General features: G+C 39.7%; 2 protein-coding genes across 2 annotated transcripts; both read left to right on the top strand.

Moving 5' to 3' along the window:
- The first annotated feature begins 580 nt into the window (after window positions 1-580).
- Window positions 581-17,013, top strand: ccdc120b (coiled-coil domain containing 120b). The gene is made up of 11 exons (XM_033966009.2): window positions 581-677; window positions 8,397-8,532; window positions 8,618-8,713; window positions 9,001-9,131; window positions 9,848-9,949; window positions 10,045-10,162; window positions 10,466-10,525; window positions 11,177-11,330; window positions 14,129-14,230; window positions 14,473-15,486; window positions 16,203-17,013. The coding sequence occupies exons 3-11, from the start codon at window positions 8,665-8,667 to the stop codon at window positions 16,285-16,287; spliced, it is 1,815 nt and encodes a 604-aa protein (XP_033821900.1). The 5' UTR covers window positions 581-677; window positions 8,397-8,532; window positions 8,618-8,664; the 3' UTR covers window positions 16,288-17,013.
- A 1,922-nt stretch (window positions 17,014-18,935) lies between these two features.
- Window positions 18,936-23,843, top strand: LOC117370979 (SRSF protein kinase 2-like). Its single transcript, XM_033966537.2, has 15 exons — window positions 18,936-19,033; window positions 19,826-20,058; window positions 20,150-20,258; window positions 20,348-20,435; window positions 20,796-20,883; window positions 20,960-21,066; window positions 21,127-21,292; window positions 21,465-21,490; window positions 21,592-21,648; window positions 22,126-22,444; window positions 22,539-22,636; window positions 22,896-23,003; window positions 23,077-23,146; window positions 23,216-23,308; window positions 23,381-23,843. Exons 2-15 carry the CDS (start codon window positions 19,839-19,841, stop codon window positions 23,563-23,565), a joined length of 1,734 nt encoding a protein of 577 aa, XP_033822428.1. The 5' UTR covers window positions 18,936-19,033; window positions 19,826-19,838; the 3' UTR covers window positions 23,566-23,843.
- Window positions 23,844-24,672: the final 829 nt, after the last annotated feature.

Genomic DNA, 24,672 nt, shown 5'->3' with positions numbered 1-24,672 from the left:
CATATTTAAAGAGACTCAGCATAATGGGTAATGGGTAACATTCCACATACTGTATTATATTTAAAATGACAGTAATTACATCATGGCTCAAGCCTTTCTTATGGTATTTTGAGGATGTTTTTTCTGATTAGATAATAAAATAATGAACATTACCATATTTTTCTGCAGCTCTGGTAGGATCCCATCAGTGCCTGTGTGTACGTGTGTCTCCTGAGATAACTGCACGTTTTTGGAGCTGCTGGGAGACCTGTGACTGCAAATTGAACCAGTTGCTTGAGCTTAGCGCGTTTGTGTAGGGTTCACATCTGGGAGGGGCGTTGTTGTGACAGTGTGAAGGCAGCTGCTCGAGTAAACGGGAGTCTCATCCGGTGCAGGAGGGAGACTTGTTCAAGCCGCTGAGATGCGCAGAGCTCCTCCGCGCTCCACAGACTGCTGCTCCTGCTCCTTCTCCTGCTCCTGCTGCTGTCGTGCTCAGTCATAATTGAAATCCAAAGGCTACGTCTGTAAACCGGTGTCTCTTTGTTTTTTTTTGTTTTTTTGTTTTGTTTTTTTTACACATTGTCGTGGTTTACCGGTGTAACGCAGCGTCGTTTTCTGCGGGATTGTTTTTCCCCACAGCCTGAGCCTTTGTCACAGAGGACCATGAAGACCTTGGAAACCCTTGGTCATGCCGTTTGGTAAGCGTAATCCTTTCTTTCTTCACATAAACGAGCCATGTCGAGGGGGTATTATGTGCCACATTTGTGTTCTAACCTCTGGCATCAGTAATAACCCATGTGGACCAGTGGCATGTGCGTCTAAACGTGCACCCGCATACTAATGTTCTCATCGTGTCTAGTCACTGACACACCTGTGATGGAGTCCCTTTCCTTTTCTCAAATGAAACCAGTTTTATGTGGGGCTGTTTGCAAAGGCTATGCAGATATATAAGACACACATGCTGCAGGGAACTCCAGTGCGTAAAATGAACCACACTGGCATGATACACACCCGCAGATAATGGCAGCCCCTGTAAATATGTAAATATAACCAAATATACCATTGCAATGTGTCAATGTGCAGTGTAAAGGCATGGATACTGAAGCTGTCTTTGATTTTTTTTTTGTTGGAAATGGCTGTTCTTGTTCCATTATTGAGAGAAAATGGTCTTTATGTTTGTTTTATTCTGACATGGGCCCTTCTGAGTGAGTCTAAATCCCCATCAGTGTAATGGATGTGCAAAGTCCCCTCCGTGCAGTGGGTCAGGGAGACTTGGGGCTGTTGATGCTGCCCACCTTTGATGCATGTGGGAAATACCTCACTGTTTTCTCAAGAGCTTTTCGTCTTTGATCTGAAACATTGCTGATTGTTTGCATTTTTTTCTGCTTTGGTTTTACCACAGGCGTTTGAAGTCGCACCACGGAATTGGGAAAGTTATTGACTCAGCTATTTTCCAGCAACTAGAACATGCCACTTAGATTCGGAACAGGAGAGTTACTGTTTGCTGCTATGTCCTATTCACAGATCATCTCTAATTGCAAGACAGCCTAGCCCACTGACCCATTTGTTTTCTATCTATCTTCATCTCCATCTCCGTCTGAGATACAGTAAAACTCCCATTCCTCGCCCCACATTGCACGTGAATCCATACTATTCCTCAGAATCATTTGTTTATAGTAGACAACATTCAAGTTTGAAAGCAAAATAGACTAACTTAAGCTATAAACTCTACATTAGTAAGGTTTTTGATACTTACGACTAATACGACTAAACTAGTATCAAAACTAGATACCCATTTGAGCAGGTATCAGTACTAAAATGTAACTTTCACAGGACAGAAATGAACCTTTCCTGAATAGCTTTACAATAATCTTGAGCTGTATCAGAACGAGTTTAAGACACATAGACTAGTACTACGCCCATGGACCACCTGGACGACTGAGGAATTACACAGATAGAAGAAAGTACTGTGGTTTAATGTTTAGCGTAGTATTCTATTGTCTGAAGATAAAGCGTTTTTTCTCATTGTGATATCTCAATCAGTACTGAGTATCGAGTCTATTCCTAAGTATCAAAATGTTAGTATCGTGACACGAGCTTGAAGTGTTTGGAGATACATTTTCCCACATTGTCTGTTAAAAAGAACAGGATTTTTGAACAACTCTCAATATGCCAAGGTCTTTTCACATAATAAGCTATTTTGAAACTAGTCCAAAGAAGATTAGTGCCACAGTGAAACATGAAAACACATTGTGATATCCCTGCAGGTGTTACAGAGCAAAGGAAAACCTATAGAAATAATCCCCTTCCAGGTTCCTGCCACATTCCGATCTTTATTACTGGCCCCTCCTCGCTTCTGCACAGACCAGGTGGATCGCAATGGCTGCTTTGTTTTATACACTTGTTTTTTGTGTGTGAAATAAGCAAAGGTGAGCGTCAAGGCCGAAGGGACAGTTTGGTGGCCTTAGTGGTCAGTGAGAGCCGTTAGCTGTTGATAAGCGTGTTATAAATCAGCACTTCATGGATATGGGGGCACGAGGAGAGATGATATTAGTGCATGAGAGGAGAAGGGATCAGCTGACCTTCTCTAAGCCCTTCACAGATCTTTGGTAGGGGTTATTCAGGTGGAGATAGTCCCTGAGTAAATCCTGAGCACTAAATGGTCTTATCTTCTTTTTACACAAAGACCCTGCCTCAGCTGCCTATAGGCTCCATATTCTCCCTTTGAGGTATAAGCACGCTCAAAATATTACTTCACTAAATACACAAAATAGACTGACAATAATGAAATATCAGTTCTATTTCATTCAGTATTATCTGTAACCATGTGACCACACCACTTGGTCTGTCACTGCCAAGACAATGTACATTTTTTTATTATATGATTTATTATATGACCTAGACCTTTGCATATCTATAAAAAGATTTACTAGCTCCAAAACACAGAATACTGAAAGGACAAAAAGACAACAGAATAATTGTTTTGAAATACTGGCCTTATAAACTTCTGGAAAACACTTTAAAGCCGTTCTAACCCCAGACAGTGGCAGCTGTGTCAACAATTGTGGACAAAAGTTACACCTGTCCTCATGGAGCGTGACGTTCAGCTTCAGCTGCTGCTTTAGGTGACAGCTGCTTCAGATGTAGTTACTGTTACAGGATGATGCAAATGATCGTATGATCTTTTATGAATGTACAGCACAGAGATACTGTATGTTCAGAAAAAAAAACGATATTTGGACTTTTTCAGCCATAAATCTCCAGCATAGGCCGATATTTTGTTTCAATCGATCTGCCACCTAAAAATTACACACAAAGCTTTATATTAACACTTTAATACGAACAGATAGCTGCATAAAACGTGATAACACAGCTCTATTAAAGGTTTGTGGTAAAAAAGAGCTTGAGGGGAGTTTGTAGTCAGTGTAAATTACATAATTTGGGGAAAATAAACTAAATCATCTCTACATATCAGCCCAAAACTATCAATGGAGCTTATTGGTCATCAGTCGCTCTGTATTCTAAACAATCGGTATCGGCAGCGGCCATGAAAAACCTCATATCGGTCAATCTCTAACGCAGTTCAAAGCAGAAAGGGCTTAAATAGGACCAAGTGTCGCTCCAGTCATGAATACATCTGTTCTGTAAATGCTGACGGCTCTACCCATTCCCTGGACTCTCGGGCCCTATAAAAGCTGACAGCTGAGAGCGTGAATCTTTTTAAAAGCTGGAAGGCATCGTGTTTATCAGGGAACAGAATGCTGAAGCGAAACTGTTGCTGTTAGGAATATAGCCATGCAACAAATGCTGTGATCAAATATGCATGTTTGAGGAGCCGGCGTGGACACATGTGGCATAAGAGGAGCAAACTCACAGGCTTCAGGGGGAATATGAAGTGCACAGCTTATTTACTGTAAGAGATATAGGCGCTAATGGCAGAGGGCTGGGCTAATATTTAAGCAACACCAGGACTCCAGAGTGATAATGACATGATAATTACACACAGCATGTGTCCAGGTCAGTGACACAAAGTAACTTGATCATTTAATTAAAACATTTACTTACAAAATGTGTATAAAACCTTTATTGTCTTGTATTTTATTGTATTGAACTAACTAACTAATTTGTTCATCCATCCATATACCTTTGAATTATTTATTTGTCTCATAACTAAGGCCTATCTTATTATTATTTTTGTTAGATGCAAGTGTCTTTGAGTTATCGTCGCTACAATGGGAGAAAATAAGATTCATAATCAGGAGATATAGAAACAACAAAGAAATGACAAACACTAATTCAAAGCTGCATTGACACTTGGCACGTTATGTCTTGTCACATCAATTGTCTCGGCTTTATTGGCATCAGAGGCACAATGACAAATTAGGAGAGTCAATGTCCATTTTTATTTAGAGGTGCATAAGAAATGAATTATTTATAAAAAAATAAATAAAATGCCTGGTGTATTATCATGGTAATCTCCTGCTGTATCTGTATCTCCGCTATTAATTTTACAGCAGGAAGGAAAACTATTGCTCTGTGAAAAAGACAGAAGGGTCTTACCATATAGACAATAACATTCTTAAGAGGCACCACAGCCTTTTGGCCCCAGCTGCCCAGCGACCGTCCACAAACATGAATGCCAAATGTCCACTTTCTTTTTTAGAGTTTATAGGCACAGCTTTGTTTGCAGCTGAGGGCAACCAACCACATAACTGTACAGCCTCGTTTCCACTGCTTTGCTTTGGAGCAGATTGGTACAGATCCTCTAGCCTCTTTTCCACGGGCACGGTTCGTTTGGGGCCGCATTGAAGCAGTTCTGTTTGGTGCGGGTCCCTCCATGCTCTGGGCACAGGGGCACGTCCAGGGGCACGTCCAGGGGCAGGGTTCTGCTTCGTGAGACACTGACGTCACCCAAACATAACTCATAAACATAAAAAATAATAAAGAAAATCAAATCTTAAGTATCTGAGTTATACTTGTAATTCAATGGCCAATCTCAGTGAGAGATGGGATGAGGTTAAATCTAGTGTAAACACAAAACTTCTTCCGGTTTATTGTCAGCTTTTTTTTTTTCATTTATTTCATTTCATTTAATTGGTTTTAGCTCATGTAATGCTCTTATAATTGGTTGTAAACAGGAAACAGTTGTTAGCTGTGTGCTAGCTTTGTTTTGCGGAGCATGTCGGCTCAAAATTTAAGTTGTCATAACTGGAAATACAACGGTTTATCACAGGATTAAGTCAGCATTTGGTGGGAATTTATTACTTTATGTTTATATGTACTTTTTGCTTTCTTGTTTTCACATGACTGCTTCTCTCTTGTTCAGTCATCATTCCTGGAGCCGGCCCCAGACCTCGCTAGGAACCAGGCCGTCCAGGGTCCACTTCGGACTGCTCCAAAACCAACCAGTGGAAACAAGGCTACTAAAGTGAACCGTGCCGCTCCAGGTGTAGCTAACGCGACCAAATGAGATGGCTGAACGCAGAGTCAAGTTAAAACAAGACGGCAAAAAGTATTTCTCACCAAACGCCGACTTGATCTTGTGATAAACCGTCGTATTTCCAGTGATTGCATCTTACATGTGAAGCTGACATGCTCCGCAAAACAAAACTAGCACAAATGCAAAGTTCAATCTTTGGATAAGCATTAGAAACATTCATTTATTATTAAAGGTACACTACGTAACCTTTCTCATTGAGGGTCCATCACCTGCATGGAGATGTTGCTTTACCTTTAACTTTTAAGAAAGTCTTGATCTATAAACATTGCATTACACAGGCCTCATGATGAAGGGAAAACTATTTAAGTATCTGTTGATGTCACAGTTATGCTTAGAGTTCTTGCACCACGGAAAAACAGAGCGATGGCCACTGAATTAACCACACGAGTGGATCTTCTCACATTAATATAATCAGAGTCATGTGAACATTTAAAGCTGCATTAGTCAACTTATCTCTTGTAAATAAGTACATTATGCCCACCTTTCCACATGACGTACAGTCCAAAGTTTTACTGTGACAAAATCAGACGGCTGCTGCATGATGTCCACATCCAATTGTTAAAGCTTATATCAGTTGCAAAGTAAAGCTGTGAATGTGCCCATATGTGAAAAATAGAGATGTGTCAAGAGGTTTTTGACGGCTAGAGTGTTGTTAGATAGGATTTAAAGTCTTCCTCTGATAACGGTTTTAAAATCAGGCATCCCAGCTTTAAGACAAGATGATATGATAACAACATTCCAAGAAGAATATGAGAGTCAGCATTCTGTGGCTTTCACAACAGTGTTACAGTCTGCAGTGGTTCTTAACCTGCATGTCGTCAGTATGTTTCTTTGGGCGCTTTCCAGGAGCATCCTCCCACCATCCAAAGACATGCACATATTAAACGCTTTTTCATCCATTTTGCTGGTGCATGATTGTATGATTTGATGCTAAATGTGAGTGCTGGGGCTAACTGATGCTACTTTTCTCTTTTTGGCATTGCCGTGTTTTTAAATCCTGAAACTTCTCCCTCTTCTTGTGAACAGATTTGTTGTGTCATTTGTTAACTGGCACGAACCGACTGTGATGCCAGCCATTTGTGTTCACCATTCAGAGCAGGGCCTTTTGCCAAAGGCTTTCTATTTTGAGGTGTCTCTGTTGGGCATTAGAGAAGATTTTTTGGATTTATCATCTGAGAAAAATAACATTGCTCAGTTTGTTACTGTTGAATACCACACACATACACACACGCTTTTCAGTTACATGGACTAACACTAACTCGGGTTGAGAATGTAGTGAGGTAAGAATGTTTACACTAATAATTACTTTACATTTTTGCTGTAACGTTTTACTTTAAACAATCATTTTCACCTTTATTCTTTAGGGTCTCAAAACATCAATTATTAGATGTATAGTCTAAATATGGTTAGGGAATATGTATATTGACTTTACTGATACCAGTTGTAATGCTGATAATTACATTGGACATGATGGCCAAGTTGTGTCTTATAATTGTTGTTGTCAAGATGATCCAATCAGAAAGTAAATTGAGCCTCATATGAGACTTTGGTTTGCCAGTGCCAGTGAAATGTAGTTGCTCTAAAACCTCATTATGATTAATCTGTGCTAGTGCAGTGAATTCTGTAGGATCTGCGCTGTCATGTGAGACCTGTGTGTACTCTGAGAAGAACTGAAGGACGCTGCATACTGTCCCTTTAACAGCTCCTGTTTATTGTGTGTCCCAACCTCTCCTGGAGCACAATCTGTATGCAGGTCATTGTCTGGCCATTTGTCCTTCCTCTGGCTCCGAGAGGTAACACCTAAGCGTCTGAGTACAGTAAAACTGGTCAGACAGTAGATATGTGAACTCAGACAGCAGACATTTAAAAGATAAACACAAACATCACATGGTATTCCTGTGTTGTGCCTGTGAACACAGTAGTAGAAGTAGAAGTATGTTCTGATGTAGAACTTGGAAAACATAACATCCAAATTTCTGCCATAGTGACTACTGTTACTTTTAGCTGAATTTGGAGCTCGGTCTGGGGAATTGAATCGTGATCTGATCCTTGTGATGATCTGTTGTTTTGTGGATATTCTCGTATTGGGATTCACTGATTTTCTGTTTAATACTGTTTAATACTTTTGGCGCAAACACAACACAATTTTCCCACCTTACTCTAGAGATTGACCGATATGGGTTTTTTCATGGCTGATGCAAAGTGTTTGACTCCAGAGAAATCGATGGCTGTTAAGATCTGCTAATATTTTTGGGCTGATATGTAGGGCTGATTTTGATTATTTTCTGCAAATTAATTTAAATTTACTATAAACTTTCTCACTGCCTTTAAAAAAATCACAAATCAGATCAGTTCAGTCACATTTTGTGCCGTAGTCTCTTTGCACCAAAGTGTTCAAATAAAACATTATATCTATTGCTTTAAGTAGCAGGTCAGCCAACTCAAAATATCGGCCTCTATTTGAAATTTAAGGTCGATAGCCGATACGCTAAAAAGTGCAAATATCAGCCAACCAATAAGGCTCTGAGTGAATGACAGGTGGATTTAACCATTTCAGAAGATGATAATATAAAGTGTGCATGAGACGCCATAAAGTCAAAAATATGATTTTGCCAAGAAAATTGTGGTATTTTAAAAGATCTACAAGACATCCCTCTTTAGAGTGTCAATCTATTATGCATCAAGTAAAGTTATGCACTTTTTAACTGGCTTTAAAGGGATATTTTGTCATTTCTGTAGTAACACAGATTGACGCAGGTAGTTTCTTTCGAATTTTACAAACTTCATTAATAATCAGAAATATCACACGTTATAATTTCAATTTGGTTTAGATTATAATTGCTCTAGTACTTGTATCTATTTATGTATTTGTATTTGTATTATTAATAATCATAATGTTGTTATGTCTCATTTTTAGATTCCACCCTAAAACAAAAGCTGAGGTGAGGAGATTCCTGATGCTTCCTTACTTCGTCTGAGTGTAACTCCAATGACTTTTTGCTGCTGACTGGCCGCAAATGCACTCCCTCCAACAACATGGCTGATACTGCAAGGTTAGTGCCAGAATAAACTAAAAACATGCATGTTCCACACTTACCATGAACTGTAGTGAGTGTATATGTTTGTTTTTCGGAGGAGGTAAGGACGTGGCGGGGAGAGACAGAGCTGTCCCAGGATTTCGTCACATGGAGGTGAAAGGACAACTAATAACATCCATGGGTCTGGGGTCACCAGGTGAGGGTGTGTTTCACGTAACATCTTCACACGTCTAGACAAGCCCAAAATAGTTCAATTATTTGTGTCTAAGAAAGAGAAAAGTACTTAAACACAGCTGTGGAGTCACTTTCCTAACAAGCTATCACCCCAGCTGTCAGAAATCCTTACCAGAACAGGCATTGAAAAGTAAAACAAAAAACTGGAGGGTTTGATCATAATTTTAGATCTATTCATGCTCTTGTTTTTGTATCTCCCATTGCTGGCCCACAATTCCCAGCCCACAGTGCTGTTGTGTTTGTCTGCAGATGTTCAAGGCTGCCAGGACGGCAAGATTCAGGCAGAGAGACTCACAGCTCTGCAGCAAAAGAAAAAGGCTCTGGAGGCCCTCCTGAACAACAGAGTGGGAGAACTCAAGCAAGTGTGTCTGCAGGAGGCAGTGAGTACATCTGCATCTTTTTACACCAACCCATATTCATTCTCAGGCTTTTCTACTATACATGTATTTATAGATGCTTTGCCTGATTGCGTCAGACGTTTTCAGCACCTCTGAAGTCACAGCTACATGAAACTTAATTAGCACATTATCCTCACTAAATTTATAGTTTGATGTGAAGAAAGTGTGAGCGGCAGAAGAGATAGAAAGATGGAAAGAACGGATGTGTTTGAATTGGTGTATGATGGTGTGTGTTACGTTTTAATGCCTCTTAAGCAATGCAAACCAAATTTACCCATGAAGGTATGAATACAGACCTTAATGTTTTTCAGTTTAAAATGATCTAGAAGTTTTGACATAATGACCCCAGGGAACAGATAGAACTGGGTTTGTGATGAGTATGACCGAGGGATGATGCAGAGTGCAGATTAACAGGGTTTGGATTTGCATGGCAGGAAGTATGGGCAAAGAAAGACCAAAGAGCATTCAATCTAGGAAAATGATAAAGTGCTCCTATAACTGCATTTGTACATCTCACAAATCAAGATTTCTTCCAACAATAGCTACAGATAGACAGCAAGATTTTTAAGACAGTGAACAGTGAACATCTGTGATTGTAGCTGCAGAGCTCTACCACAGATTAGTAAATGGTGTAGGGCAGATAAAGTGGTTTGCAAGACGCATTTTAGAAAGTAGAGGTTAATTGCTGTCCTCTGCAGGAGTTGACAGGGAAGCTGCCTCGGGTTTTCCCCTTGGAATCGGGAGAAAAACCCCCACTGGTGCAGCGCAGAGCTCACTTGGCACCCAACGCCAAGATAGAGGTGAGTCAACTCTTTGAATATCAATTGAGTTTACTGCTTTGGTGTGGTGCTGTGTCTGCTGAAGTCTAACAACAACCACTGTTTCATGGCAACAGGATGAGACTGCCCAGAGGAAGCAGATGAAAACCATCTTTACTGGGGCATTGTACCGAAATTCAGAATTGGACCGAAATGTCCAAAACAAGAGGACAGTACACCGAGGCTGTCACACAGGTAAACACTGCTTTCATGTACGTCATAACACAAGTTTAGTCACTATTTCAAACAGTAGCTTTACTAACTCAATAGAAGAAAATGAGTCATCCAAAAATGATTCATCCAAAGTGACCTAAAATCTTGTTTTCAAATAATATTGTCCAACCCCTGTGCTGTGATTGGTCCAGATACAATATGCAAATTTGGAGGAAAATGGACCTCTATGGGGCAATACCTGATGAACTTCCTGTATAGACTTGAATGACAGTCCCATTTGGCACACACTAGGGCACATCTAACCCATATGTTTTTTTCTTGCAGAAGATGCAGTCATGTCAGAGAGTACGAGTTCTACATCAGACACCACATCCCATGAAAATGGTAATTATCAGAAATAATAATAATATCTCTGCTAATGATGTTTTTATGCATCTTAAAGTGCATATGACAGTTTTTGTTGTTGGTTTAATGGGATAGTCCCTGGTCTGAATATTTATCACAGGTTTATTTCAGTCAAGTTGTAATTTTTGAAGTTGGAAGTAAGTAGTGGCAACTTAAAAAAAAGCCTCTTTCTACTGTATATCATCAATTCACAAAATTCCATCCACAAACTCTGGATGGTTTACAGTTTACACAGAAGGAACACAACAGTTTAAAAAGGACATATTATGCGTTTGTCTGTTATATCGTTAAAATCTATTACATCTGTGGATCATTATTTTATATTTTGGACATTTAAAATCACAATATTAATCTAACATAAAATATATTAAACAAATCTGCTGACTTTCAGTTGAAATTGTAAAATTACAGAAAAACTAGACAAGATTCTTACCAAAATCTGGTATGTTTATGTCTAACTTGACATATGCACTTTAAATTCCACTTCATTGTATTGACTATCTAAAGTTTTTATTTTGCAGGGAGGAACTAACTTGTATTCAATAGCCACTAATGAGACTTGATATCTGAAGCTGAAAATGGGACATGAATCTGGCATGTTTAAACTTGATTTTTCTTGCTTTCCTGAAGAGTCCTCTCCCAGCGTGGTGGCAGACCAGCGCTCTTTGTCGCAGCCTGGACTCACTGTGGGCAGTCCTGACCACAGAATCAGCAGGAAGCTCTCACCAGTCGAGATTTACTATGAGATGAGGACACGACGCAACTCAGCCACAAGCTCTGTCAGGTAATGTCTTCTTTTGTGTGGGCCTAATGAAAACCTGAATTTGGTCCCTAGTGGAGTGTGAGATTATATCATTTAATACAATGTAATCAAGTATAACCCATGGAAAGCTATTGAAAGCTATGTTAATAAGGTGTGGCGCTTCTCTGTGGTGGTGATGTACATGTGGTGGTGCAGTATCTTTGCTGTACTGCACTTTTCTTTCTGTGCTGTAGATCGTGGTGGTGTGGAGCAGTGAGTCGATGGCTCGCTCACTCTTGACGTACAGCTTGATGTCATCCATGTAGAGGAGGTGACTGATGGTGGCTTCATTCCTGATCAGTATCCATAGCTAGTGTTGTTGATAATTTGGCTGAGGGGGTTCAGACTTATGTATAACAGCAGTGTGCAAGTGGCGTGCCATTGGCCTCATGAGTGGTTTTCCACAACCTCGTCGACTTTGCAGTGAAGGCTCTTACAGTCCTGTTGATGTTGACCAGCTCCAGGCATTCACTGATCCATGTGTGACAGTGAGTCGTAGGCTTTTCTTGTAATCAATCCAGGCAGTGCACAGGTTGGTCTGATGGGTTCTGCAGACTTAGGCGACTGTTCGCTCTACCAGAAGCTGTTGTTGACTCCCCTTGTATTTTTGCTGATGCCCTTCTGTGCTGCTCTCATGTATTGATGCATGTGCCCAGTTATGTTAGCCGTGATGACACCTGAGGAATCCTTTTCGACCAGGATCGTATGCCCTTTGTTTAAGCCACTCAGGGTGAGTCCCATCCCTTTGCAGCTAGTTCAGAACCTAGTATTCATACATAACCATCTGATATTTTATTAGATTCAGGTATTGTAAATTAGAAAGAAGAAATATGTGACGCTTTTAATAGGCATTTTATCTCTGCATGTGATGCTTTGGATAATAATGCTGATCCTTCTGATCTTGATTATGTTGATTCTGAACCTCTGGCAGAGAGCAGTCACATTTTCTCTTCTAAGACTTTTCACTTTCATGGAGCTCTTAAATGCTCTCCTCTCCATAGACTGAAACAAGTCCACATGAGCTGATGACCTTGAGCCAAAATTTTTATTACTCGCTGCCCATATTTAATTCAACCTCCATTACAAATTTGTTATACCAGATTTATTTAAATGGCTCATGGCAACTAAAACTGTAAATAACATTCAACCAATATCTAAATGACCTTGTCTTGCAAAAGTTTTAGAAAAGTTAGTTGCAAATCAAGCTACAGTTTATTTAAATAAATGCTCCATTCTGAAGTCTTATCAGTCGGGTTTCAGAAAAGGGCAAAGTGTCACTGCAACCACAAAAGTTTTAATAACATTTCCACAGCCCTTGATATCCAACAAGATTGTGTAACACTGTTTATTTCATTTAACTAAAGCTTTTGATTCAGTAGATCATAAAATCCTCTTGAAGTGTATTGGATGCTACATGTAATTTGTTTTAAAATTATCTTTCAAACAGAACCCAGGCTGTAGTAGCCGATGGGTTTAAATGTTTTAACTTTAAGCAAAGGAGTGCCCCAAGGCTCAATTTTTGGGCCGCTACTTTTTACTATATTTATTAATTCAACTGGTTGCAATTTAAGAGAAAGCCTCAAGCATTTTTCTGCAGATGATGCTGTTTTGTGTGCAAGTGCTCCCTCTGCTGAACAGGTGATTTTAAAACTGCAGAAAGATTTTAATGAAATCCAAAACTCCTTCAAAAATCTGTATCATTGAATGCAAATAAAACTAAGAATATGATTTTTTTTTTTTTAAAGAAAAAAATGTGCGAGCTACAAATCTTTATACACGTTTTAAACGTTACATTGACTGGAAGAGTCACCACCCATTAAATATCTTGTGTTTTGGACTGACAAAAACCATCAAAATCAAAATGATCATTTTATTATAAAAACAAATTTTGTATCCCATTGGGCTACAGAACAGAATTTCTTCAAGCACCTTTCTGTACTAGATTGTGGAGATATAATGTACATGCAGACTTCAGTCTCTATTTTAAAACATGTAGATCCACTTTCACTCGTTTCATAACAGATGATGAAACCCATCAGTTTTCCCTCTATGAGAAACGAGGTTGGCCATCGCTGTCTGTCAGGAAGAGACACTGTGTAACATTTATTTATAAGGTATTACTTGATAGACTGCCTGAATGTGTTTGTTGCTTGTTGAACTTTGATATGGGAACTTTTAAAACACAATCTCATGATTCTCTTTGTCTGAAAACTGGCCGCACTAGAACTGAAATGGGGAAAAAAAGCTTTTGGTGATTTCAATCATGCAAAACTGAATACACTGGTGCCACAAATGAGCTTTAATAATCTGGTGATAAATATTTATAATTACACTTGCACCTGTTTTTAATGTTTTAAATTGACCTTTGTAGTTATTTGTTTTGTTTGTATAGTTCTGTATTATCATTAAAATACAGACAATAAAATGAAAAATAAATTAACTATTTGTTGTTTTTGTTCTTTAAGGTTTAGTAGCATAAACATTATTTTCATCAGGTGAACATCATTCTCCACAGTCACTCAGTTTTAACTGTAGACACTTTGCTTACATCCACAAACCTCACAGTCTATAAGTATGGAAACAGTATTGGCTTTGAGTAAGTATCTGCCGATACCTGATCTGTCAGTCTGACACAATAACCAATACAGCATTTTCCTGGATTGGATACCAGATACCAGTATTGTTGCATCCTTAGTATTGACTAAAACTCATTTATAACATTGTCATGTTGTGTTTGTTTGTGCGGTGCTTCATAATATTTTTCTGTTTATGTTCCACAGCCCGTCTCACTCTTTACCACAAAGTGCATCAAATGCTGAGGGTAGAAGTGTTCCAGCGACTCCTCTGTTGGCTCGTACGGCTCCTATCAGTGTTCACGTCAGGTAATCTGTGATCTTTGTCTGTGTGTTACAGCACAGCTTCTACCGACTCCCACAGAGATAACTATGGATTCAAATTAGATAATTTCTTAAATACACATCAGAGCCAGACACAGTTGGGGTGATTAATGTCATGTTAACAAAATGACTTGTGTAACCCTATAATGTTGTAAAATCACAGTTTATACAGTGAAACACTGTCAGTCAATTATTAATTTTCGTTTTTGTGTTTTCTTAAATGACAGGTCGGATGGATCAGGAAGTAATGGCACTAAGCAGTGGTCTGGCAGCCTGGATGTCCCATACATGATACCCCTGTCTCAAGAAGGCTCCTCATCAGAGCGCAGAGGCTGCCCTTACAGCTCCCGTGCCAGGCGCAGTAACAGCTCAGAGGCCCTGCTGGACAGGTCCAGTCTGCCTGATGATCCTCCTCCTCGTAATGGGATGCCCCCTAGAGGAGGGCCCTACAAGAGCTCTGAGACACTCACTGATGGAAAGCTGCGACGTATTAAGTTAGAAAGTCCAGAAAGACCAGTGGATAACTCTGTGGAACAAGCAAAACTGCGTCTGTCCATGGGTGGTCGAGGGACCGGAGGGTACAGCGAGCAGCTGATGGATTATATCTGGGGCAAACAGCAGAAGATGCAGCAGCTGTATCAGTCTACAGGCAGGATCTGGCAGGACACGTCATCTCCACACACATCCACAGTAGCACCACAGTCTCATGCCAATGGCTTCTCCCACTCACAGGTGCACCTCCCCAGTGCTGTACCTCCTTTCAGCCCCATGGTCCTACGAGGATCTCAAGCTGAACTACGCAGGGTCAAAGTCACTAGAACCAAATCTTGTGGTCCATTTATTCCTTTGCAGCAACATGATGCTCTTCTACTTTCGGCGTACGAGTCACCCCTTCCTTCTTCAGCCACCACATCGTCCATTCCCAATTTGCATCCTTACCAAGCTGAGCTATTGGGTCCCCCATTCACTCGCAGACCCCCACAATTCTCTCTTCCCACACCAGAAGACTCCACACGAAGCCTCCATAAGGCCCTAGCACTGGAGGGGCTGAGGGACTGGTACCTTAGGAATGCTCTGGGGTATCCTTCTACCTCTAAAGGTCATGAAGCAGGGGTCTCTCGCCTCTCACACCCCCACCCTCTGGTACACCAGCCACAGTCGGTCCAGGGTGACCCTACCAACAGCCACAGGCCTCACATGCCTCAGTCTGCCAGCTTCCATGGGCATCCACTTCACGGAAGGTCAGTTGCACTCTCAAAAGCACATCTACTCAGTGTGAGCTATTCATTTCTAAAGTTCTACAAATTTCATTAAAAGCCTCGATGGAGCTCAGCAGTGACCGCCCACCCCCAGCTCCAGAAAATTTCTCATTCATTTTTCTCCAAAAATCATGTTAAAAGTTTGAAAGCTTGCTCAGGGCTATTCAGCGATGTGGGAAGTAATGACCACAAGACCTATAATTTCATTTCAAATCTGTTTCTGAAATGTTATAAACCGCTAAGTTATGAAAGCACTTTGCTGAATCTTGCATTTTAAATTTGCTTTTCGGGCTTAAAACGACCGCATTAAGGATATTAGTTACCATTTAGCTGGCTAGCCTCCCTGATGGCTTTGAACTTTAGAGTAGAATTTAGTTAAGTAGAATTTTTTAAAAAGTCTATGGGAAAAACGTATGGAAAGTTTACTTCTGGAACTGAAGCAGGTGGTCAGTGTTGAACGCCATATCATTGGGCCACTGTTTGGTTTACTTTTCTGTGATGATATGCATCGCCAGGTCGACCCAGTTTCGTTAGAGAAACCATGGGATGTACAGTGCAGTTAGATGCCACCATCAAGCCTAGTTTTACTTCATTCATTTCATCATTACAAATTAATAGCTTGTTGAGATGTGGTTTTACGTTCTTCTGTCTCTCATTTATGCAACATTATTGATCTGTTTTGCCTTTCTTTTCTGCAGATCGATGGAGTTCTCTCTGTATCAGGAGAATGCACAGGAAGCCTCTCCTAAGGAACCCAGTGCCGACCCAGGCACCCTGGTCTGACAGGACTGTACACAATAACACCTCAGACAAAACATGCCCAAATGTTGATTCAGTGTGACCTCAAAAGAAAAACAAAACATGGCAACCTCAGCAGAAAAGGACTGTAGTCGATGATAAACTGTAGCTCCACTGTGTGAAAAGGCCTTGGCGAGTTCTCTGCAGATGTCAGAGGGGTGTGTGTGTAACGCTAGTGCTGTCATGCACGCTCAAGTTTATTTATGACAGTATGCTGTACACAAACATTACTATCTTCTTACTAGTAACCATGGGAATCTCCAGATATACTTTTTTACAGAATATATACAAGTCTAAATTACTATTTTGTACTGTCTGACCTATAAAGAACAGTTATATAAAAGAGGTAATTTATTGCTCATTCATTTTGTGATGTACTATGGTATATGACTTCATAATTTGAAATATATTAACACTGGTGAATGTGTTTTATGTAAGAGCAAAAACAGCATCATTAGCCGTTAATTCCTCATTCATTCAGTTTATATTTTAGTTGTCAAATAACCTAAGCAGGCCATAAACTGTAAAGCGCAGCTGTAGCGAATGGGAGTGCCTAAGCATTGTATCAAGAAAAAGAGACAACTTTAAAGTGCTTTCTATTAATATTAAACGCTAGGATTAAACAGCGGCAAACTGACTTTAATCATAAACACAAAATGTTCAAGATGTCACTAAAAGAGGATTTGGAAAGATGTCGTATTTATGGTCATTTTCAACCTGCTCCTGACCATATATGAATGATGATATGTTTTGTTTTTTTAAGTTTGAAAGACACTTTAAAGTAAATTTGAGGGCTTTTGAGAATCTGGCAGTGACACTTGACTTTGTTCAGTTGCTTTTTGTAAAGGGCATGGTGTCATATGAAGCACTTTATGAACATCTTGAGCCTTAAATCCCTATAAATATAAGGGTGACAGGTTTGGACAGGGTGAAAGTTTTTCTCAATGGCTTGGCGTACAACTTTTGAATGTTACATGGTATAATAATTCACAATTAATTGGAGTTACTCAGTATTTGTGCGCTTTCAAGTATTTACGCAGTGACACAGTGAACATTCCTCCGTCCATGACCAACCGGATGATGGAGCTCATATCATTATACGCTCGTGTATGTGTCACTGGACAAGTCTTGAATGTTTAGCCAGTCAGTAAAATTTGAATGTCCCCCAAATGTGACCATTTAAATCAAAACTAGAGAACAATATCCAGTAAACCATAGTCCTCAAAGGTAGTAAATACTTTAGGTCTTTAGGTCTAGGTCACGTGATCCTAGTTTGTTGAACCTAAGAGTGAGAATCTGTTTAAGCTACTGAGAAAAACCTTTGTGGTGAAACGTTGAAAGAAGCGAGATTGTGTCCTGAAGGTCTGTATATAGTGTGGAGTATAGTACGAGTAGGATGAGTTTTAGAATAATATTTTAACTTCTCTACTAACATTATTTATAACATATTGCAAGTATTTAGTCACAATTCCCCCTTTCTTGACCTTTGACACTCAAGTGAGCACTATGTAATTAATACGTGAATTGTGTAACGAGGCAGGGCTGCTGCAGTATTGAATGATGGTGTGAGCGGGTCTCGCACTCAAGTCATTTTTTTTAAACGTTCTTGTGCATTTGTCTTTCAGGAAAGATATTTTCTTTACATAGAAATTAATGAATCATTTAGTTGTGTATGTTGATAAAAGGAAAGCCTCCCTTCTGTTGTGATGTGAACATGTTATAATTTTAATCTGTTGTATTTTACTGGATACTTTTGACGTATTCTACTTTTATTTCAAAATAATCTGATATAGTCTGATAAATATAGTTTATCCTCAGTTTACAACATGAAACAGGAAGCAATGATTTGCAAATATCAAGAAATTACATTATATGCTATGAATATTAACAACATGTCAAATTAATATGTTATCTTGATCTTTTGCTGGATAAATATTGGCTGATTTGTCTCTCACACTGGGAAAGGTACACCAAAAATGTGGCAAAATATGCAAACCAATGCATTCTGATTGTGTTTATGTTCTCTGCTGTGTATTTCTTATCCATCATATAGTCTGTATATTGAAACTGTTTCGTATGTAATAACATCTTCTGTATTCTGCATTATAGAGCTTCTTCCAGCTGACATTGTAGACCAAACTGCTGTGCAATGGGGGCCCTAAATGTATTTTTCAAACAATGTACTCTGTAAGTTAAAAGAAATTAGCCTATAATTTAGCTCTGAAGCTCAAACTATATTATATTTATTAACAGTGTTTTGTAACTATCTGGTTACTAAACTGGTAATGTGTGTAAATCATTTTATTCAGCATTGTGATGTCAATATTTGATCTGATTTAGTTTTTATAATGAAGTGATGAAACTGTTATTATCTTTTAAGTCTCTTAATACCAGGTCTGTGGATAGGCTCTGGTTGGCCTGTCCGACACTGTATGAGAGTGTGAAAAATAAACTGTCATGTTCAATCTGGGGCTGTCTGGTTATGCGGCAAATTAGGCTGTTTTTGTAGCAATAATATTTAGCAACACATTAGACATAGAGGATAGATAAAGGTTGAGTGGTTAGTAGCAGGCCATGCAGGCTGGTGTTATTTCTGGACAGAGCTGAGAGCCCTGTGGACAGTATGTGCGTGTGCGTCCGTGCGCGCTGAGTCCAGTGTGGCACGGGACAAATACGCTCGTCTTCTGTGATTGTACGTGTTTCCCCTTCTGCCCCAGTCCCTACGACACAGGTGAGTACCACATATTTTTCTGAGTTTTCTTCATTTCTTTGTAAACAGTAGGTCATAGTCTTTCAAATTCTGGACTTCACAAAAAAAAGTCAAAACTAAATAATCAAAATCAGAAAGTCATACTCAATATATGATGTTGAACTTTACATGTGATTTTTAAATATAAATACTTTATTATTACAGAGTGTTTTTTGAGACATTGGTTTGAGCTTTAATGGCTGTTATTACTCCTGAAAAAATGTACATAAAACCAATGTGATAAACTGAAGTAGCAGCATAACGCACCGTCAATAATTAACTGAAGAAACAAAAGGTAAAGTGAGGAGTTATTGGGGTGAGTTAATAATGGTAAGATTAAAGTTGTTCTCCTGGGTTGCGCAATGATATAGAGCAAGATACTACAATGTTTAGTTCAGAGCAGTAATGTCATGTGATGAGTGAAAACAACAACACCATCCCCTTCTCTCAGAAATATGTATGATGCAAATTTCTAAATGACCAAATGAGCCTCTTGCCCCAGCCTGGCCATGTTGACAACACAGTAAGTAGAAGCAGAAAGAGTTAAGTTTCAGCAGGCCAGAGTCAGGAGCTATTTATGTTAACATGCCATTCATCCAGCTAAAAATAACCACCCACTGTCTTTGGCTCATTTTGAAATGTCATTTCAAGCAACAGTTAACAGCCAATTATTATTAAGTCACATCTTATGGTCTGGGATAAACAGGCTGTTTTGTGATCATACAGGTTTTATATGTTTGTCTGGATTCATCTTCAGTCTGTTGAATTCCACAGGCAACAGGTGGATATGTCGTCATCATATGCGGCTGCTATATCCGCTCTCATAACAAGCAACCTCTCAAATACGCCCAACCAGGCCAGTTCTCCCCCGGCTCCACGGACTACAGAGAGTGATAAACTCAGCCCACACAGTAAAGCAGCTCATCACCTCACACAGACCCAGTGTCAAGCACCAGAGCTCCCAGGCCCCACCGAGGAGCAGGAGAATCCAGAGGAATACGGCATTGGTAGAACACACCTGGAGTATTATCACAGTCAGTGAGGATTAGATCAGTCTGTTAAATACAATATGTTTTTTTTTTCCTATTTTGGTTGCAGGTGGTTATTATCCTGTAGAAACTGGAGAGATTTTTGTTGACCGCTACCAAGTGGTGAAGAAGTTAGGATGGGGTCATTTCTCAACAGTGTGGCTCTGTTGGGATATGGTGTAAGATAAAACTGAACTGTAGGAATATCATTTGATTCAATACTGATTGATAATTTACAACAATATTATAAATATTGTTTTGTTTTCAGAAAAAGGCAGTTTGTTGCTTTGAAAGTGGTAAAGAGTGCACAGACTTTCACAGAGACAGCACTAGATGAGATTAAACTTCTTAAATGTGTAAGTACAAATTTAATTTAATACTTTTTAAGAGCATTGCATTATGGTCTTTGCTCATCAGGGATGGGAGTTCTGTTCTGTTTTTCTTCGCAGCTGAATTTTTGAGTCCACAAAAAGAATTTTTGAAAGTACAATTTGTCATCTGTGTGGAGACAGTAGCTCAGATGAAAGAGTTGTTGTGTTTTTTTGGTTGGAGAAAGCTGCTATAGGCAGTTCATAGTGTTGTTGTGTCTAAGATACTTTACATTATTTTCTGTCACAAATTGGCAGCCATCTTTCCTTAATATTGGAGCTTGCCATGGCTGAGTGTATACATTTGGCTACTATGTAACACCTCAAAACACTTTGTTTTCTTTCCAGGTGATGGATAGTGACCCCAAAGATCCCAGAAGGGAAAGGATAGTTCATCTGCTCGATAGCTTCAGAATTACTGGTGCAAATGGGGAACGTATCTTTTACAGAGAAAGATAAACTGTAAAATATATTTGATTATTTTATAAAACACTACTTTAACAGCTTCTCAGATGTGTGCATGGTTCTTGAGGTGCTGGGCCACCAAGTATTGAGATGGATCATCAAGTCCAACTACACAGGTCTTCCACTGCCCTGCGTCAAGAGCATCGTCAGACAGGTACTTCAGCTGGACTGAGAGGCTCAAATGGCTCTAAATAACATTTCCTCTTTGTTAAAGGTATTACAAGGTTTGGATTACCTGCATAGCAAATGCAAGATTATTCACACAGACATCAAGCCAGAAAACATTCTTCTGAGTGTGGATGAAGCACACATACAAAAGCTTGCAGCCAGTACTAAACTATGGCAGCTTCCAGTGCAGCCGGCGTCACCCAGCGCCGCAGGTTAGACCTTCTACTGATATATGTGTGTTTTTAAACTGTCTCTTTTAGGCAGTAACACTTGTTTATGGGTTTTTTGGTTGTTGGGGAGATTTGTGGTTGTGTTAGAGAAAAACAAAGTACCAACTATGTTTATTTTTTATTTTTCCATGATGATGATTTTAATTTCTACCAGTGAACAAAAACCCCAGAGATAAACAGGTTGGCAAGCAGTATTTGTGATTTATATATTTTATTTAGATTTTTACTTGGAGTAGCTTTCTATCAAGTGTTAATATAAAATTCTGTTATGACTTTCAAAGAGTTTGTCCAACTTATGGGGGAAGCTGACTGGGGTTTTCCATTCTCTGGGGGAGTGGGTAAGATGATGACTGCTACGCTGCTTTCATTAGCACTTTCTGCTCTTTAATGGCACCCACAGTTTATCCTGTACATGGCCGTGTTTTAAACTTAAGCAAAATTTTAAGCAGCATTATCTTATTTGTGTTGACATTTTGGTTGTGGCCTGTTTCAAGAAACTATAAAATTGTATTTGAATGGCCTAAGTTACCATTAGAGAAGGATGCTTTCACTTGCTTGCTCATTTCTAATTCACTATTCCCCTTTTGTTGCTGTTACCTGCAAATATCCCAGGCCAAAAGAAGAACAGGGGCTGTTTTTGTTTTTGATCAAATTATCAGGCAATGTCTGCGACCTCTTTACACAGTTATAAACACATGTCATGCTCTTTGCACTCTGCATGTTACGCTGCACTCCAAAAGCAGGCATGATGTTGCTGTGAGGAAACACTTGTGATTGTATATTTCAACTGAATGTTTTCTGGTTGCACCCTACAGTCCAACAAAGTCTCTAAAAGTCCACTTGAGCGACTGACAAGGAGGGACAGGAGTCGGCGGGGACAAAAGCACAAAGACAAACCTCACATTCCCTTCTCTGACGTGCCCACCCACAGTCACAGCTGCAGCGGCCGCTCAAAGCTCTCCGACCTGGGCCTGTCTTTAAGGAGACAGACCATGCTCCTGGAGGACGGCCATGACTCCACTCCTTACAGCTACAGAGAGTCTATTTGCTCTTTGCCAGACCTGAGCAGACAGTTTACTGTTTCAAGATCAATGTTACTGCATCAGCCAGCTTATAAACAGCCACCTGTGAAGAGTATGTTGATTTAATCTGTGTTATTACGTTTGTATTATCTTTCTCTGTGAGTCGAGTGTTAAAATTCGATTTCTATGTGGTCAATGTCCTCTAGATACTGAAGGCCCAGATAGTGACCTGGACTTATTGAATCCACAGAATGCTGATAAAATCAAAACTAAAATAGCCGATCTTGGCAACGCCTGCTGGGTGGTGAGTGATATTCTTACTTGGCTGCCAGATGCTAACCATGTAGTTTCGACCCCTGAAATTTAGTTTAGAGGTTTATATTTCACATTACTCTTAAAGTGCAAATGTATTCACAACATTAATTAAAGAAAGTTGTCCAGAATGAAAACAAATAGTGATTTTGTGCAGAGGTATTGCAACACTGCTGTACACAGTTGTGAATTGATTAATACATTTAGCACAGTTGTTGTTAGAGAAGAAGAATATTTTATGTCGTCCACAGCACAAGCATTTCACTGATGGTATCCAGACATGTCAGTACCGCTCAGTGGAGGTTCTTATCGGTGTTAATTACAGCACACCTGCAGACATATGGAGCACGGCCTGTGTGGTAAGCTCAGGGTCACTATTGTCCAGCCTAAACTCACAAGACTTCATTTAGTGATTACTCTGTGCACACATAGGCTTTTGAGCTGGCCACGGGGGACTATCTGTTCGACCCTCAAGCAGGAGCTACATTTTCCAGAGAAGAAGGTGAATAAAATGATAAAATCTTTAAAACACTGGTGAAATTTTAACATGTTTTAATCTTTTCTCTTATAGATCACATTGCTCACATAATAGAACTGCTAGGACCACTTCCCACCCAGTTTGCTCTCTCCGGAAAGAACTCAAAATTGTACTTCAACCGTAAAGGTAACATTATTAGTGAATAATTAAAACAGAATCAGACAGTAGTAAATCATTCTCAGATATCTTTTATTTTAGGCAACTTGCGGCGTATTTCGAAGCTCAAGCCATGGAGTTTATTGGAAATTCTGCTGGATAAATATGAGTGGCCCAGAGAGGAGGCGGTGCAGTTCAGCTCGTTCCTGCAGACCATGCTGGAGATTCTGCCTGAGAAGAGAGCCACTGCTGCTCAATGTCTCACGCACCCATGGATCACCTCCTAAAAACTTCCACACATTTTATTTACTCTGCCGAAGAAACATTTGTATGCACAGTTTCTCACACACACGACAGTCCAAAGGGGGAACATGTAGGACAGTAAGGAAGCAGGAATGATCTATGACTCTGATTTATGCAGACAGGCTCAGTCTTCTAGAAACACAAGAGATGCCTCAGTAAATCACCCCCAGCATTAAGCTAATTTATTTATTCCGTTCCTATAGTTTTACTTTGAAAACACCTGCATATATTCACTGAAATGAATAAATCGTCTTTGCGTACAGTCTCCTCTGTGTGTGTTGCTGGATCAGTGAGTGTGGGTTGTACTGGGTCCTCCACCTCTAGACTTGAGCATTCCTTGCATGCTCTGTCAGTGATTCACGGAGGATGTTGGAGCCTGGAGAGGGGGTGGAGCTAGTTGTTTATAAATGCAGCTGTATGAAAACAGCAGAGAGCTTGAAGAGAAGGAGGAGGTGAGAAGAGGACACTTAAAGCAGCAAAACATAAGTAAGTCCTATATGAAAAAAATAACTAAGTGAATAGAAAACTAGATAATGTCAATGTTTGTGTATTTTACACAAGTATTATTGTGTTCTGTTTGTTTGAAATCAGGTTTTAGTTTTGTCAAGAAATGCTTCTTTATGTAGTCTATACTACAGTTTTATGCCTTTATTGGCATTTACAGCATGTGCTAAGTTAGCTTTGTCAGCACTGTTCTCTGATCACATGCTGTTACTGTATTTACTAAAGTAAAGGTTAAAGTCCTGGAGATGTGCCTTTTGTGCCACAGCTCTTAACCCCTCAGCTAGTTGCCATGCAACTCCATCTCTAAATCAAATGGAATTACCTCAAACACCAGTGGTCTTTTGCAGTTACATTAGTTTGAGTTACAGCAGGTTCCACCATGTGCTGCACAGAGGCTTTTTATCATACCTATAATGTCTAACAGTCAGTGTTTTTTCCTCTACTAATCAGAGTAGTGATCTGATGATGAGATGTGCAGTGTGGCTCTGACAGCAGTAGCTCCTAATGAATCAGAGAGCTGAGGCAGTATTGTACACTGCATAGTAAACACCCATCTCATCAGGCTGATACAATGGAGCAGGTAGAGA

The sequence above is a fragment of the Periophthalmus magnuspinnatus genome, chromosome 5 (genome assembly GCF_009829125.3).
Source record: "Periophthalmus magnuspinnatus isolate fPerMag1 chromosome 5, fPerMag1.2.pri, whole genome shotgun sequence".
Taxonomy (NCBI): Eukaryota; Metazoa; Chordata; class Actinopteri; order Gobiiformes; family Gobiidae; genus Periophthalmus; species Periophthalmus magnuspinnatus.
The sequence above is the reverse complement of the archived record's forward strand: the minus strand, read 5'-3'. Positions and strand labels throughout refer to the sequence as shown.

Coding starts and splice junctions, on each gene's coding strand:
- ccdc120b (XM_033966009.2), top strand. CDS start 8,665: ATGGAGGTGAAAGGACAACTAATAACATCCATGGGTCTGGGGTCACCA. Junction 10,163..10,465: donor ACACCGAGGCTGTCACACAG/GTAAACACTGCT, acceptor TTTTTCTTGCAG/AAGATGCAGTCATGTCAGAG. Junction 15,487..16,202: donor GGGCATCCACTTCACGGAAG/GTCAGTTGCACT, acceptor TCTTTTCTGCAG/ATCGATGGAGTTCTCTCTGT.
- LOC117370979 (XM_033966537.2), top strand. CDS start 19,839: ATGTCGTCATCATATGCGGCTGCTATATCCGCTCTCATAACAAGCAAC. Junction 21,491..21,591: donor AAAACCCCAGAGATAAACAG/GTTGGCAAGCAG, acceptor TGACTTTCAAAG/AGTTTGTCCAACTTATGGGG. Junction 22,445..22,538: donor TAAACAGCCACCTGTGAAGA/GTATGTTGATTT, acceptor AATGTCCTCTAG/ATACTGAAGGCCCAGATAGT.